This window comes from Cololabis saira, chromosome 22, assembly GCF_033807715.1.
Source record: "Cololabis saira isolate AMF1-May2022 chromosome 22, fColSai1.1, whole genome shotgun sequence".
In the NCBI taxonomy this organism is placed as follows: Eukaryota; Metazoa; Chordata; class Actinopteri; order Beloniformes; family Belonidae; genus Cololabis; species Cololabis saira.
The window spans coordinates 21,957,839-21,974,542 of NC_084608.1; the positions used below are offsets into that span (position 1 = coordinate 21,957,839).

Genomic DNA, 16,704 nt, shown 5'->3' on the forward strand with positions numbered 1-16,704 from the left:
ATTTATCAGTTTTGTCAGTAAGAGTTAACATTTAGCTAGCCAAGGGTGTTTCTTATATATTTACACGCACGCACGCACGCACGCACGCACGCACACACACACACACACACACATTTTCATCACTTCTAGTTACTCAGCCGTGAACCAGGAAAGATGAACAGAATAAATATTCTAGTTATTACAGTGACAGCAGAGTATATCAATATTATTATCAATGATTAAAAAACAAACGATATCAGAGAGGCTCAACAACCAATCATTAAGCAAACTCCAACGACAGACAGATTTCTAGCATGCTGGATATCAGTTGGTATCAGTGCTCATCCAAGGGAGAGCGAGGATGCTGGGAGATCCCTTTGACGATGGAAGGGGCACATGGTAAAACATCCAAGGGAGCGACAATAACAGAGATTCCACTGATCGCTTCTTCCCCAAGTCAATTTTTAGATTCTGATTTGACTTCTGACATGTGCATGCGCTTGTTTGATAAAAAGTTTTCTATTTTAAGCAATTTTAAATAATTGATCTAAAGTCTCCTTTCCATTTGCTCTGTAAAGCCATATAAATAAATATGCCTTTATTGTTTCCACTTGCCCTCCATCAGTCTGAATGCATTACAGATCATAGGGTTTGTGTGGTGCTAATACTCACAATGCTAATGTTGCTAACTCCCACAAGCGACAACCATCCAACTTTCATATAAAGCCCAACCTTAAAATAAAAGAAAAGCAGTTCCTCAACTGGCTGCCGGAGGCTGGCTTCAAAACCATTGACGCCCATGTTAAAATGTCCAACTTCACAGAAAAAAGAAACATATCTACAACATGTTTCAAAAAAATGTGGTCTCTATTGTTAGATTTCACAGCTGTGAGGTGGTGATTTTTAAAAATGTTCTTTTTTAGTTCCATATACGTTGAATTTATACCTAGCAATACATTTATTTGAGATAAAATGGCTATAAATGTATTTATTAATGCATAGCCTTTTGATTGACAGTTGGCTCAGCCAATAGCTATCCATTATCACTTCCTTATCAGTCATCAACATGGTACCAAGTTCTTACTAACCCAGCATCGTCAAACACAGCAGTTATGTCTGATTTTGCCAATAAAACAACCTCTGAAGTGGGATATTCCACCGGAACTGTATACTGGCAGCTGTAGCTCGGTGCAAGGAAGGCTCAGCAATGTTTACAGCGGTCTCTACTTACATCCTCCGCAAGTTCTGTAAATTGTCAAACAACTGAAGAAAGACATGCAAGGCAAATTAAAATCTGAAAATCAACAGACAGAAGAATTGAACAACTAAATCAAAGATAAGAATGTGTTGTATGAGAGTGCAGAAGTAAATACAAACAAGGCGTGGGATTATTGTTCGTGAAACTAATTAAAGCCACAAGGGCGAGTCAGTGAAGTCATGTAGTGCATTTGTCGTACAAACAAAGGCTTGGATACACACTGGGGTTTCAGCTGGAAAACATTTACAAAACATACACTGTCTTCCACCCATCCCTTTTAAAAAGCTTTATTTGAAATCGAGTAAATTATGTCAAAAAATATGAACTTTCTTCAGTTCATCTATCCATTACCAATAACCGCTTCTACCTTTTTAGGGTCCCAGGTGTCTCGGTGAAACCTGGGGTACACCCTGGACCGGCTGCCAGTCCACCGCGGGATATGAAAAAATTACTCATGAATATTTTGGTTTGTTTGTAATTGAACAATTAGACCTAAAGAGGTGGGAAAAGATAAGGAAACAAAAATTACAGCACATTAAAAAAAACTGTGGAAACATCCTCCAGAGCCTCTGATTCTAATCAGCAGAAACCGTGGTCAGTTTGAGTGCAGCCTAATTGAATAATGGTGATATCAGTGAATGAGTGGGAGTGTGGAGTGATTTACCGCACAGAGCGTGCTTATCTCTCCCTCTGTCCCATGCAGGAAACACTGGGATGTCACCCGGCAGATTAAAGGGTTGGCACAGCTGATACGGAGCACTGAAAATGGACGGGGTGGGGACCTCGGACTGCTGTGCGTGGGGGTTTTGGTGGGGAGTGGACGGTTGGTGGGGTGACCTTACGAGTCCTGTTTGGCAGGGATTCACTCAAAATCTGGAAATTCCACTGGAAGTTAAGAGGGAAAAAAAGACGTAACATCATGTAACTCGAATGGAATTTGGAAAACTCAGCATACTTTCATATCAACCGGAGCCGAGCAACATTTTTAGTTGGCACCTAAACGGAAAAGTGGAATTAATCAAACGTTTTTAGCACTTTCAAAATTTTGGGACACATAAAATGCAACTAGGAGGTTAAGAAAAGTTCAAGCAAATTCTAATCTCCCAGATTTTGTCATCAATATCACCTCTAATTGAACTCTTGGTCAGACCCGTTCTAGATATTTTAGCCATCTCAAGGACTGGGGACAAAAAAAAAGGAGCTGGTTATTTTATTTTAGAAACCAAAACAAAGGCCAAGCGTGGCTTCACATCAGAGCAAACTGCTGGTATTATTTGAATGTATTTCTATTGTTTTAATCAGGAGCTGACGGAGGCTGGCAGAGACTCTCCAATTGAGACAATATATGCAGACTGAAGAGAGGTGGTCGATGGAAACACGGGGAGTCAGAGCTCGAGGAGCAGCTGCATGGAGGACGTTGGCACAAATATAGAAAGGGGAGAGGGGCCAAAACATATCACACATTTTTTCCCATTAACAGCATACGTTTGAATCTAACTTGGCGCCAATTAGGTGCAGTATAGGCGCATTGGCTTAAAAATAGAACATGGGTGAAGTGGCAGTACAGCCAGAATGCAGAGACAGATATCACAGCGGAGTGTGATTTCACTTATAATCATGTGAAGGCAGTACGACAGTATTCTTGTCAACAGCTGGTGGGAGACAAATGGAGCGTGAGACATTTGTTGCCATTACCTGCCATGATATACTGAGAGCAGGGCTCCAGCTCAGGCCTATTTTCGGTCCGATTCAGGTATGTTTGGCAGGAGCTCTGCTGCTCTGTCAGTGCGAGCAGCCGTTTTCACCCTCGCATTTGCTTGTTTCTTATCTCTGCAGTGGAGGGCTGGAATGAGGGGCATGCGGGCTTCGGGCCTACCTGTTTACGTTGAGGGCTTCCTCCATTGTTCTCCCTTTCAGCTTCCTTTGCAGGATTTTTCACATTTTTGTTCTTGTTTTTGTTTTGGGAACAGAACGTGGGGTCGGATCATGGGAGCCTCCCGCGGCAGTCCCGAACGTCCGTGTGGTCAAGCTCAGCAGGAATTCTTTCCTACAGCACATATCGCCTGTTTCATACACACTTGGGGTATTTTTACAACAGTAACCTAAACACTTTGACAGAGTGTAATCACTTTATCCTTTTATACCGAGCTGAAACCTGATAACTTTCATATATGCCTTTGATTCCTCCAGTTCAGACCCAGGTTTACCGTGGAATGAAGTCAACCCTTGTTCACTAATCCTTTTCACTACAGAAATAGATTTACTTCAGTTTGGTTTCAGTAACTGTTATGCAACTCCTGGTGGTTCTCGGTTAAGGACATACACAACCAGTTAAGACTTCTGCTAATACAGTTCAACCTATTCTAGTCGTGTCCACTAACCTTCGAAAGTCAGTTTTATTTCTAGATCAAGCACCTTGTCATTGCACGTGTATTTTAGTCTGAACTATAAAAGGTTTTTTTATGCGGTTCCTATTGTGAGATGCTCGTCTTATTTTTAACTTTCTCTGAAGTGTAAATCACCTACGGTGCTGAGTTCACAGGAACTGAATGACGGTGCCTGAAGACAAAATTAACCTCTGATATAAATTAAACTCCCTGTATTCTAGGCACGAGCGAGAATTTGCCCCGTTCACTGAAAATAAGCGCTTTCCTCTGAGGGTCCTGAGAATTGAAAGCCCCTTAATCCTAATTACCTAAAGAGGTCTTTAATGAGATTAGAACCTCCTTCGGATATTACAAGTGAATACCAATTTACCAGCTGCCGTGACTGGTTGAGAAAGTATTTCTCCCTTTTTAGCTTGTATATCCTGATATTTTAGACTAGAATAAGAATCATTCAAGAAAAAAAACATGTATTTAAAATACTCAAAGTGTTCAAGATTTGGTCAATTTTGCAAGATATTTCTTAAACCCTGATATTCCCTGATAAAATGAACTACTTATGTGTGTTATATGGCTTTTGTATAAATGTATGAATGATAAATCTGAGGTCCTCAGGCGGCTTCTTCGGCCCACTATGGCTTCGCGTCCATCTGTGTGACACACCTTTCTGCAGGGGATTTCCAGCTTTGCACCTGCAGCTCAGATTAACTCTCAGCAAAGATTAAGCAAATTAACAATGAAGCCGTCTCCTGAAATAAACTCTCATTGTGCAGTTAGTGTAACAGCCGTCATGATGTAGCGCACGGAATAACATGGTCATGGATATATATCAAGCTTTTGTTATTTTTTTTTGATGCCATCAAAGGTAGGTTGCAGTTTTACTATTTGTTTAGACGCTGAATCTCATTTAGTTTCTTTACCTCCACATATAATGCATGTGTCTGTGTCGTCAGATTTATTCAAAAATAAAAAAATGAAGAAATACTATGATGACTAAACTTTAATTGGAGAATAAAACTGACTAATAAAATGCCTTTTAATAATTTACATTAGCATTTAAAAGTAACTTTAGAGAATGCACCTGTTTATATTAAACAAGCCACATTTCAGCACATTTTTAAACCAAGAATAACAAAAAAATCAGTTATTCAACATCTTTCATTTTACTCAAACATATATGAACAAATTAACATACATATTTAAATGCATATGATATTACTCTCTCATCTCGCCTTTCAAGATAAAATGATCTTGCGTCCATTTCTGTTTTACTTACTAACCCCCCGCTGTGCTGTTAGCCCTTGTTCAATAAGCTAGGATGGCTTTTCTCCTGACTGTCTTGCAGATGGTACGTCACGTTACCTGATGGCCACAGAGTAAACAACATGTGTTCGCTAGACGCCATCAGTCCGGCTGTTTAAACCTAAATTATTTGCGTAACCTTGAACACAGTGTTCGGTTGTTTGCGCTTTGATATATAAGGCCGTTTTCTATGGCCCCAAATGTGAGTGGAAGAGATAAACAGCATTTGAGGCACTGAAAATGTATGTTTTTCTTTGAAAATGAATAAATCAGGGTCAAGAAGGGTTAACATCCTCTGATTGTCAAATTCAGCACGACATAACACAATGAACTGCTCCTCTGCTTACTCTAGTTGGGGTTCTGTTTCATAAAGATGTGTTAATCAATCTGTATATACCATAAATTACTTTGTGTAGTAAAAAGTAACAAGAAATGTGTGAACAAAAAGCCGTGACCAGAGATGTGAGGTCAATTGTTTCCTGTTTGCACAAGGAAAGCCGTTTTATGGCCAGACCACCAAAAAACTCCATCGTCCTCCTTTCACATTCAGGTTTATTGCAAGGGCTCAGGAAATAAGGGGGGGGGGGGTGCGAGGGGACGTTGGACCCTTTTACACCTGCAACCTAAAGAATTGCAAACAGAAGCAGCAAAGACTAAAGGTTAACGTCCTTGTTGTTGCTGAAAGTTTGATCCTTTGCTTGTTCTCCCCGTGCAGTCAACCGGCGATGATGAATGAAGCCGAACCCCGGAGGACGCTCCCTGACCAATCATCAGGGAGCGGGCACACATTTGAAGGTCCTCGCCACGCAAGCGTCATCAACCCCATCGTATCGAAGCGGGTCTGCTTCTACAAAAGTGGAGATTCTCAGTTCAGTGGCCTGCGCATGGTGGTCAACAACCGCACCTTTAAAACGTTCGACGCCCTCCTGGATAGCCTCTCTAAAAAGGTCCCCCTACCGTTCGGGGTGCGCAACATCACAACGCCGCGGGGAGTTCATGGCATCCGTACTTTAGATGAGCTTGAAGATGGGAAGTCCTACATCTGCTCTGACAGCCGTAAAGTCACTCCCATTAACATGGCTCTGGCCCGGAGGAAGATGCCCCCGTGGTACCATGTCAGACCTGTCAGCGCTCGCCGCCACAATGTGCAGCAGGCCAGGTTTTTCCCCGGCAGGAGACTTCAGGGGTACCAGTCCATGGCCTTGCGCACTCCGAAACGGCTTGTTGTGTTTCGCAACGGTGAACCCACCGTAAAGCACTCGGTGGTGCTTCATAAAAAGACAACACCCAGTTATGCGTCTATCCTGCAGTACATCTCAGAGCTGATGCAGGTCCATGTGGTCAAACTGCACACTCCAGATGGGAGACATGTGAGTATAGTCCCCCCCAGCACTATGTAAACACAGCAATTCATCTTGAGATGTAAAAAAAAAAAAGATTTTAGCAGCTTTGTAATCCAACAAATTCCTAGGAAAAACCTAATATTTCCACAAAAGCCTTTACATACAAATCATTATGAACTGGTAAAGCCTTGACTTACACCTGGCATGAAGTAGTGCTAACACGAGAAGGGAAAGTGTTAAGCTGCTTTGCCAACTCACCTAATGCCTGCAAAGGCCGCCTGAAACACTGCACTGCAAGGCGTTAGGTCAAGGCTCTGTTTTACATCCAGGGCCTGCTGATACAGTAAACTTAATTTGGATGAGTGAAGGACCTCTCCTGATTCACAACAACCGTAGGCCTATTATTAGGTGGAAAGTAGTGTCAACTTTCATTTCAGGTCAAAACAGCATGAATCAAAACAACTGACATGTGTTTGCAGCAAAATGGCAAACAATATTATCATTGTAGCAGAAGAGCTACATTAAATAAATTGATATTTTAAGTTTTGACAAGACTCAGAAATATCATTCCATTGAAAACAGGAAACTGAGGTCATTTTAACCTTGAATGTGTACAAGAAGTGTAAAAAAATAAATGTATGTACAGAAAGCTCTGCCGGATTGCTGCTGTCTTGAAATGAGTCCGTACGAATCAGCAACTAATGCTGCGCAAACTACTGTCAATATTTACAAAAGGACGCAAGTTAACGGCTTCCGCTTCCATAGAACCAGATTGGTACGTTTATATTTACAACTAAATCTTTTTCATCTATCAACAGCAGTTTGTGTGACATTGCACATTGGTCGTCATCTTGTACAGACTTAAAACACGATGACAGGAGATACTGTACCTATAAAAACAGTCTTTTTTTATACACTTTTGTTCACTTACAAAGTCAAAATGACTTGATCTGTTGGTAGGTGACCCTATCTACTATCGCTTAAAGTAAATGGCATTTTTTGAGTTGTCAGAGGCTTAAAATAGCTGTTTTTGTTTTATTAATTTGTTTATTAGGCCTACTTTCTAACACTTAACCATTTTCAATTAATGTTGACTGTGATCAACTGTGATTATATGAAATGCTTTAATATCTTACCTACGGACGGCCTTCACAGGGCAGAGTGTGGAGAACGTGTAAGGAATCCTGATAGGGTGCTAACAGCTAACAGCTACTCAGAAAAAGGACTGCACGGGAGCAAATGTTCATCCCGTAAAGCAATTCAAACCAGATTTAATTCAAACGGGTTCAAGCGAACGCTATCTTGAAGCTTTACAACATAATAGTTTTGCATCGGACAGATCGGAACTATGACAAGTTCAATTTCTGCGACAGCGTCACACTGGCCAACAGTGTAGAGAAAAATTTTTGAAAAGTAAATAACTGTTTGGTGCAAAAGTGAAATGGAATTGCTGTTAAATTCAGGCGGTTTTTAATTGTTTTAGATTATGAAAATCCCCTCGTGAAACATCCTCAGTAGCAGCAACTAGCTCCCCATGAAATCTCTGCTTTGATTTTCTACAAACTCTCTTTCAAAAGTAGGGCTGGGGATCGATTCAATTCCAATTCTTAAGATTCAGAATCGATTATCAAGATTTGATTCGATCCGCTTCGATTCCGATATTGATTTGGGTTAGTGTTATTAAAACTGTTTTTTGAGCTGTTGCATGAATTATATGACTGTCGTTATGCAACATATTAATACTAGTATTATATTGAGATTCAACAGCAAGTATTGGCAGCTAATGATGCTGTAAGGAGGACCAATCAGCTCCCAGAATGCTGATAGAACTGCTTTCAGAAACATCGTGGGTCAGAATTACCAAACAGATCCAGGGCAGCAATCAGAGCCGTATGAAATCGGTTTTATTTTTTCCCACATTCCGTTTAAATTTTTTCCATTTTCGTACTATTTCGGTTTTTAATTTTTGAGAAATTGGTTTTTAGCATTTTATTCAAATGTAACCCCAAGACAGTATTTAAAGTAATGCAATATAAACAATGTATGCAATTATTACTGAAAACTTTAATGTTTTCATACCTTTAAACATATTTAAAGGCAAAAACATGGCACCAGTTATTGTCCAACAAAACATTCCTTTTTTGGGCATAAACAAAAATATACCAAAAGTTAAAAAATCGATCTTTAGACATACGAATAGATTTTTTATGAATTAATATGAGAATCAATTTAGAATCGGAAAATCAATTTTTTCAACACAGGCCTATTCAAAAGAAAAGAAAAACTCTTAAAAGAGACTAATATTTCTATTTTCTGTGTTGTACAGATTGATGGTCTTCCGGGCTTGATCCTGTGCTCTGGGACCGTGGTGGCCGTAGGACGGGAGGCGTTCAGGCCTGCCCTGTACGTTGCTCAGGAATCCCCAGCTCCAACAAAGCAGCATGCCAACAGGACGGGTTTCAGAAGACTAAAGCCTTCCAACCGTAAGTTTACATACAAAACGAGGTTTTTAACAGAACCTGAAGCGCCATGGTTATTTTATTTGGGTAATGAGAACATTTTACAGGTACATTTTTAGGAAGTGTGTCAGCTTAGTGGGCCTCTTCAACCTGACACAGACTGTGTCTGCAATAATCTACCTGGTCTCAAGGGATAAAGCCAGGGAAAGTGCTGAGACCATAATACTGTACATAATGCTGTAGATGACCTACTTGCGCTACATGATGCGCTGCTGGCTATGGCTCATAGAGAGAGGGAATAGTCTTTCTAATGTTCTTCTTTTTCTCTCCTTTTTCCCTTCATGTTTCTCTGGGATACGATCCAATCCTTGCATTAAATTTTGGGACATTTTCACTTTTTTTTTTCTAAAATGTGTTTGGCTATCAACAACTTCAAAAGGCAAAAAGAAGCTGTCACCATTTTCTTTAAGAAACTTCTCTGCATCATCTGAGCGGTACATCGTTCATCAGATTCATAACACCATTGCAGAGAGTTCATGTGACCTGGGCAGCAACTCGGAGAAATCAGTCGCCCTGGGTTCGAACCGCGTGCTGGAGTCCGTAGCAGAGACTGCTGGCGATGGAGCAGACGGTCAGGACTGCTCGCTGCCCGGTGAGGACAACATCGAGAAGTCCTTTCGGGTGAATCAGGACGGCAGCATGACGGTGGAGATGAAAGTGCGGCTGACGATTAAGGAAGAGGAAACCGTTCAGTGGACGACCACCTTGACGCGTTCAGGTGTAGCCGATCAGCTTAACGTGACCTCTTTACCGGCGCCGGAGGCGGAGCAGGAGATCTGCTCGGCTCAGTCAGACTCGGCCAGTTTACAGAGCCCCGCCGCATCCATCAATACCATCGACAAGGACAAGACTAATGACAGGGATGACGACGATCCGCCATCGATGGGCAGTGGAGTTTTCAGTAATGGTATGAGTGAAGAAGATGACGACAAAATCCACACAGCTATTGCTCCCCCTCGGAGACCCCCCACGCCAGGAGTCAAAAAAGTGAGGAAACAACAAACTTCTATGGAAAGCATCAAATCTATAACTCCAGATGGGGTTCAGGAAGAAATGGTGGGTTCCTACTCTTACACAGAGGAGACAGAAAGGGGAACCATTACCCAGCGGTACTGCATGGTGAAGGAGAACTCCACCAGACCGGTACCCAAACCAAGGAGAATCAACTCTGTAGATGCCAACAGTAAAAATGTTTCTGCATCTCAAACCCTGCATCAGTCCAGCGAAGAGGAGATCACCGAAACGGTCTTACACATATACGAGCAGCAGACCTGCCAGGACAATTTCCTTGCAAATGTTTGTTCACGAGGTATGTCTGCATCTGCCGGTGCTTTTAGTCGACCGGCCACCTCCGACTCCGGGCAGCTCTCCTCCAATAACGAGTTTGAACCCGAGCTGTGGAGACCCTCGACCGCCTCCGAGTCTATGAGCATGTGGAGAACTGAGAACATGTCGCTCACGCCGGATTCACACTTGACATCACTGAAGATGAATGCAGTTCAACGAGCGAAAACGCAACGATTCCAAAGGATCACGAAAGGTCGAGACAAGACCAGACAAAAAGAGGTCAGAAAAGATGTGAGGACTTCCTCAAAACCTACAATGACAAACAAACATGTCCGACAGGCTGCGATCGAACGGAAAAGCCCAAAAGAAGCAAACGAGGCACGTAAAAAGGTTAAAACCTTCTCCAGCGCTGGATTCATTAAGAGAATATATGGAAATAAATTAAAGACAGCAAAAGGAATAAAAAAGATTAAAAAGAGACCAAAGCAAACCACAGACAGTGATTTGGAAACAAAGAGCTCGCCTCTTTCAGATGCTACAATGACAACTATCACTAAAGACTCAAACATACCACTGAAAGAAAAGAAGAGCGCGAGAGTTTCATTTGAAACCAGCAGGATGGATGTTTCTCCTATTGAAGTGAGCCATTCGCAAGAAGTGGTAGCACAACAGGCGCCCGTGCATGTGGAGAAAACGAATGAAAAGGGATCACAAGATATTACCGGAAGCATAACATTGCCTGCTTTTAACTCCTCCAGCTCCACCACTAAACAATATGTAGAAAGTTGGCTGGAGAAAGCTAATCTGAGCCCTTCATCCTCCCCAGAAGAGAAAAATAGAATATTAGAGGAAGTTGCACAGACAGAAAGTGGCAGGTGTGGAGAGCCTGAGCAGAAGCATGATCATATAAGTAAAGCACAGGAGCTCAAGTGTTCAGAGAAAACAGAGCCGTCACCGAATAATCTGGATGCAACATCTGTTAAACTGAGGGCACAGGCTTTTGAAAACAAATCCAGTCCTTCATTAGAGAAAGTGACAGTCACACAACAACGTGCTCATAATCATACAACCACCGCCGATACAAACATGACAAATACCCAGGAATCAAAGCCTCTCTCAAACGAGATCCCCTCTGACGCCATCCCGCCTGAAACTGACGCCTCAACAGAAATGGCGTCAGATAGTGACGTGGAAAATCCAGTCAAAATCTGGCAAAGTGAAAATGTAACACTGACTAACGCACCTTCAATGGAGGCGCTGCCGCCGCCGCCACCCGAGCTCCTGAGCGCTGAGACCTGCAGCAGCGATGTGCTGTCAGCACCCAGCAGTCCTCTGTACAGGGTTTCATCAATGAGCAGTCACAGATCAGATAACCACACATCATCTGTCAGTCCTGCAGCAGACAAGGCCACTTCTCCAACCAGGAACACAATGGAAAAAACACCTACGCAGATGGACACTACCTCCACACAGCAGGGATCAGAATTATCCCGAACTCCATCAATTAAAAGGGCTCCTTTGGTCAGTAATCTGTCTCTTGAAAGGAAAATGTCTCTCAGAAAGGCTCGTATGGATAAATATACCTCAGATAATGATGCCAACGCAGAGACGACCACATTATCCCCTTCTACCAACACTGTGGGTGATGAAGCGTCGCCACATGACATCTGCTCATCAGGGACACAACAACCACTCCAAACCCCACCAGAGGAGACGCAGGAGTCAGACCCAGCGTGCACTGCGTCAGTCGGCTCCTCATTGTTATCAACTAGCCTAACGTCTGATGAGATGGTGTCATCAACCAGCGTTTCATCAAGCGAAGCTTCAATTCCATGTAATCTTTCATTTAAGGAACCAGAAATGCCTAAAAAAGACGCCCCGTCACCTAAAACCGCGGGGAAAAGAGAAAAACTAAAAAGCAGTCCATCACCTGAGAGAAAGTTTCAAAACAAGAAGTCTCCTGCAGAACTGCAGAATAAATCTCCAAAAGCACCACGAGCACAGAGCCTGTCTGTGGATAAAAATGTTCTTACAAACACTGCCGTGCAAAAACACGTGACCCCAAACGCGAGCCCCTCCACTGAGAGAAAGCACCATCAATCAAAAGTAAAGCCGAGATCCTCTCCGTATTCTCAGTCTCTGGATGTGACGCCACCACCTGTCAGACACAAATCAAGCAGAAAGGAGCCGCTCTCCAGTAACCTGTCCCTAGACAGCCGTTCGGAGACAATAAGCAGCGCACAAAAGAAAACACCAACCGAAATAAAGCATGAGGAAACATCCCGGTCTGGAAACCCAGCAGCTGAACCGGCCAAGACATTGATCTGCGACGCTGAGACGCCTGTGGAAACTGATCAGAATGACAAAAATAAAGCTTTAACAGCAGCAGGTCAGCTAGTGGCAGACATGCAAGTAATTAAACATTCAACATCATTAAATGCTGAAAACCAGCTGAACATGAAACCAGTCCTGGAAGAGATCTGTTACTCAATCAAGGCAATCAGACAAATCACTCGGAGCAAACGCCCGTCGTGTCTGGAAAAGTCCAACAGCCTGCCGGACTTCTCCTCTCACGTGGCCTCAACTTTTGGTTCCTCATCCAAAGCCCTGCTTGCTTTCCTGTCCGTCATGACCCTAAAGGATGGTTTGCTAAACCTCACTGTGGATGAGCTGAATGCAAACAACGTCAGCTGCGCGGAGGCTTTAAAAATGATCGATTCGCTCAGAGAAATCGCCAGCATTGAGGATTCCCACAAACTGAAAAGTAGCCTGTTGGATTTACAGCAGTCGGCCTCAGAGCAGCTCCTGAAAAGCTGGAAGGGCTTTCAGGAGCTCGGTGACCGATGCACGAGTCGTAGCTCAACACCCAACGCATCAGAGCCATCAGCTGATGCTGAAGAAAATGTTATTGATGAAATCATGGAGAACCTGCACCTTCCTGAGACACTCAAGGAGGAGCTGGCTTCTCTTTCAGAGACGGCAAAAAGTGAAAGTGACAATGAAAGGAAGATTACTGATGAAGGTCCAGAAAACTCAAACCATTTCGCCACTGAAGATGCCGCTTTTCAGGAAGATCAAACAAACACTGACGCGCGGCCCATCGCTAATAAATTCACAGACATCAGTAAGCCAAATCAGTCTGGAAAGGTGAGTCTTGACCAGAATACAGAAGCTGCAAAGCACAAACCAAATGGACAGAAAGCTAAAGACAACAGCCTAAAGACAAACCCAAAAACCCCAAACCCAACGGTTGAACTCACTCCTAAACTGATTCCCGAAGAAAGGCAGCTTTACAATATTCAATCCTTTGACCTGCAGTCATTTAGGCATGAGGTAAAGGAAAAACAGCAGCTAAGCAACAAAGATGAACTCCAGAACCTTGAAAAAGAGCAAAACATTGAGGATAGGCAGCTACGGATGCAAAGTGGAGAAAGCCTCCCTGAAAGGGAGTTTTCCACCTATTCATCTGAGAAAGGACAGGCAGTGTCACGTGCTAATACGGCTGTGAGCCAAACAGACACTAGGCACACTTCGGAGGCAGGAGAGCAGCATAGATTAGAAGATAAGAAGTTAAACGTTGCACATGACGACATCAGACGAGAGAGCAGCAAAGGTGAAGACTTGTCCCATCATGAGAATCCATCCGAGGAGGACGTGAACATCAGGGGGAAGCAACGTGTATCCAAACCAAATGGTGAAAATAAGCATTTGTCAGAGAAGAAGAAACCCAAAGATGAATGTCAGGTCTTGGAGAGGTACCACCAGAGTCAAACGTGCAATATGGGAGCCAATAGCAGTACTGATGAAAGCACAGAGACCTCAGATGGAGACGAGGCGACTTCGGAGGAGGAAGACTCAGTGGCCGACTGTAAGAAACTCCAGGTCATAGTCGAGGAAAGTTTGTCTGACAATGAGCAAGATCAGGAGGAAGAGTTCATTCATCTTCCCAATCATGCTGATCAAGGAACAAAAAACAGGGGGTTGGCAGTGTTGATAGAAGAGACAGAGGACGACCAGGGCAGCTCAGCAGATGAGCGTCTTAAGTCCAAAAGTCCTCTCAGCCAAAAGGAAAAGAGCAGTTGGATTATATCTGACGATTTAGGAAAAGATTGTGGATTTAATGCAGACGATGACAGTGGGAATGACCACAGCAGCTGTGATGAGCATGTAGATGAAGACCAAAATAAGGCTGAAGATGAACAAATCAGTAGCTCGGTTGATGAAGAATTAAGTTTCTATGAAAAAGATTCCACTTCAGAGGAAGAACAAGCCAATAAGTGCAGATACACAGAAGAAAACCAAAGGAGACATCAGGAAGCTCCTGCGCTGGCGATACCGCCTGATGACGAAGAGGTTGTGGAAAAGCTCAAACATCACCCTCAAGAAAAGATAACCCAGTCTGTTGCGGAGAGAGTGACACTTCTGGAAAAACAGGCCGCCGAAGCTCAGAAAACCAAAAATACATCCACGAGTTCCAGCATCGGACTTTTCTCCCAACGAAAGACCCCCCTCGAGTCAGATGAGGAGGATTCCCCTACTGGGACACCCATGTCCGCGTTGACCTCCTGTACCCGATCAGCTCCTCAGTCGTCTCTGTCTTTCAGCTACGACTCCAGCGGCGTCATCACCACGGAGCCCGAGGGCAGCAGGGTCAGATCCATCAGGGAGATGTTCCTGGCCAAGAGTGCCACGGAAACCCAACAGAGACGCGTCTCAAGCTCCAACTCGTCCGAGGTCAGAGCCGAGACCTCGGGCAGCGGCGGCTATCAGTCCCAGACTTCCAGCGAACAGTCCAACGGAGAAGACGATTCAGCGCGGAAATCCATCACCAAAGGCTTGGTGAGGAGAACAATCGAACGGCTTTACGGCAAGAAAGACACAAATGCAGAGGAACCAAGCGACAGACCACCGTCTGAGCCGAATCAGGGAAAACAGGAGCAACCGAGCATCTTCTCTCCCTTTCACGTGGCCCGATCCAAAGCCCTGTCTGAATTGTCATACTTCAGTTCCACCAACGCACTGGATGCCCTCACTGAGGCGGCGAGATGCATTGCTTTTAACGTACAAGTGGGCCCTGGAGATGGCGTATCTCTTGATAACGGACAGTGGCTCATTAGGGAGAACACCGTGATCAGAAAATCTGTCTCTGATCCGGTTGGAATAAATAAAAGCTGCACAAGTACTCCTCTGGATGAGGGGTTGGGTAAAGACACAGAAGGGAATACTCCGTATTCTCTTTTCAGCACTAAGCCAGAACCGGACGACAAAGCAGATGCTAGGAAGTGCACGTACTTCTCCATGCCTCACACCAGTGACTCTGAGGTCTGCCAGGACGACTGCCAGGACGGGGACAGCGTCACGGAGGCAGACGACCCCAAAACATGGTCGGAGAAAAACGGCATGTTTCCAGGTGTTACAGACTTGAAGATGATGGACAACAAAGTGCATCCGCTGGTGGAGCAGCCGCCCGATGGCGAGGTGGTGCTGGTGCAGCCACGGAAAGGTCACGGCATCGTTAACAAAAGGCGCCCGGAACCCGATGCTTTGGACTTACTGTATAATTTTTGTGGTGAGCACTGTCCCATATTGTGAAACGATTTCCATCAGTTTAAAAAAAATCGAATTTACATGATCAAAAACATACGACGGAGTAATAGGGCCAAACTAAGACAAAGAAAAATGGAAATTACAAGAATAAAGTCATAATATAATGAGAATAAAGTCGTAATAGAATAAAGTCGTAATATTATGAGAATAAAGTCGTAATGTTGCAAGAATAAAGTCGTAATAGAATAAAGTCGTAATATTACGAGAATAAAGTCGTAACATTACGAGAATAAAGTCGTAATATTACGAGAATAAAGTCGTAATTTATGAGAATAAAGTCGTAATATTATGAGAATATAATTTATGAGAACTCTTAACAGGAAGAGCATCTTCTCCCTGTGTTAAAATGAGCAATATTGCATCTTGTGAAGTTATATTTATATATTTATAATATATAAAATATTACGACTTTATTCTCGTAATATTGCGACTTTATTCTCAAAATATTACGACTTTATTCTCGTAGTATTGTGACTTCATTCTCGTATTATTATGAATTTATTCTCGTAATTTCCTTTTTTTTTTTTGTCTTAGTTTGGCCCCAATACTCCGTCGTAAAAACAAACCCTTGTTTAACCTAAATACTACGAGTGTATCACTGGGCTACTGTTGAATATATTTTCTTTGGTGCCTACATTTTGATGTTTTCATGGCCTTTGCTATCTATCTACTATCACATGTAAACTAACTACACAAAAAAAATATTCTTTTGTCTCTGAATATGTCCCCTTCAAGAGTTTGTGATACAATTTGTCCGTTTCTGCACTTGGGAAGCATCTTGTTTGCTCCATGCACACTCCAGAGCAGCTCTCTCTCCACTTGCAGGTTGCCTGTCAACAGAACAGGTAGCCAGAGTATTACTGTAATCTCGTTTTAAAACCCTTTAAACAGCTCAGGTCCCCGCAGATGTCAGGCAAACGGCCAATCCCAGCTGACCTGAGCAAACCGGTCAGTTTGTGGTTGCAGCTCAAGTCTGGTCAGTTTAGGTTAAAGACCAACTCCGTGTGTACGCAGGTTACAAGTCA

The 16,704-nt window shown here is 43.2% G+C and overlaps 1 protein-coding gene across 1 annotated transcript; it reads left to right on the top strand.

Moving 5' to 3' along the window:
* Positions 1–4,386: 4,386 nt before the first annotated feature.
* LOC133423314 (uncharacterized) lies at positions 4,387–15,765 on the top strand. Its single transcript, XM_061713499.1, has 4 exons — positions 4,387–4,486; positions 5,639–6,293; positions 8,593–8,749; positions 9,165–15,765. The coding sequence occupies exons 2-4, from the start codon at positions 5,649–5,651 to the stop codon at positions 15,662–15,664; spliced, it is 7,302 nt and encodes a 2,433-aa protein (XP_061569483.1). The 5' UTR covers positions 4,387–4,486; positions 5,639–5,648; the 3' UTR covers positions 15,665–15,765.
* Positions 15,766–16,704: the final 939 nt, after the last annotated feature.

What these genes read in the sequence shown, in the direction of transcription:
- LOC133423314 (XM_061713499.1), top strand. Translation starts at nt 5,649, where the DNA reads ATGATGAATGAAGCCGAACCCCGGAGGACGCTCCCTGACCAATCATCA. An exon ending in ACACTCCAGATGGGAGACAT is followed by an intron (nt 6,294 to 8,592) that starts GTGAGTATAGTC and finishes TGTGTTGTACAG; the next exon opens with ATTGATGGTCTTCCGGGCTT. An exon ending in AAGACTAAAGCCTTCCAACC is followed by an intron (nt 8,750 to 9,164) that starts GTAAGTTTACAT and finishes CAACTTCAAAAG; the next exon opens with GCAAAAAGAAGCTGTCACCA.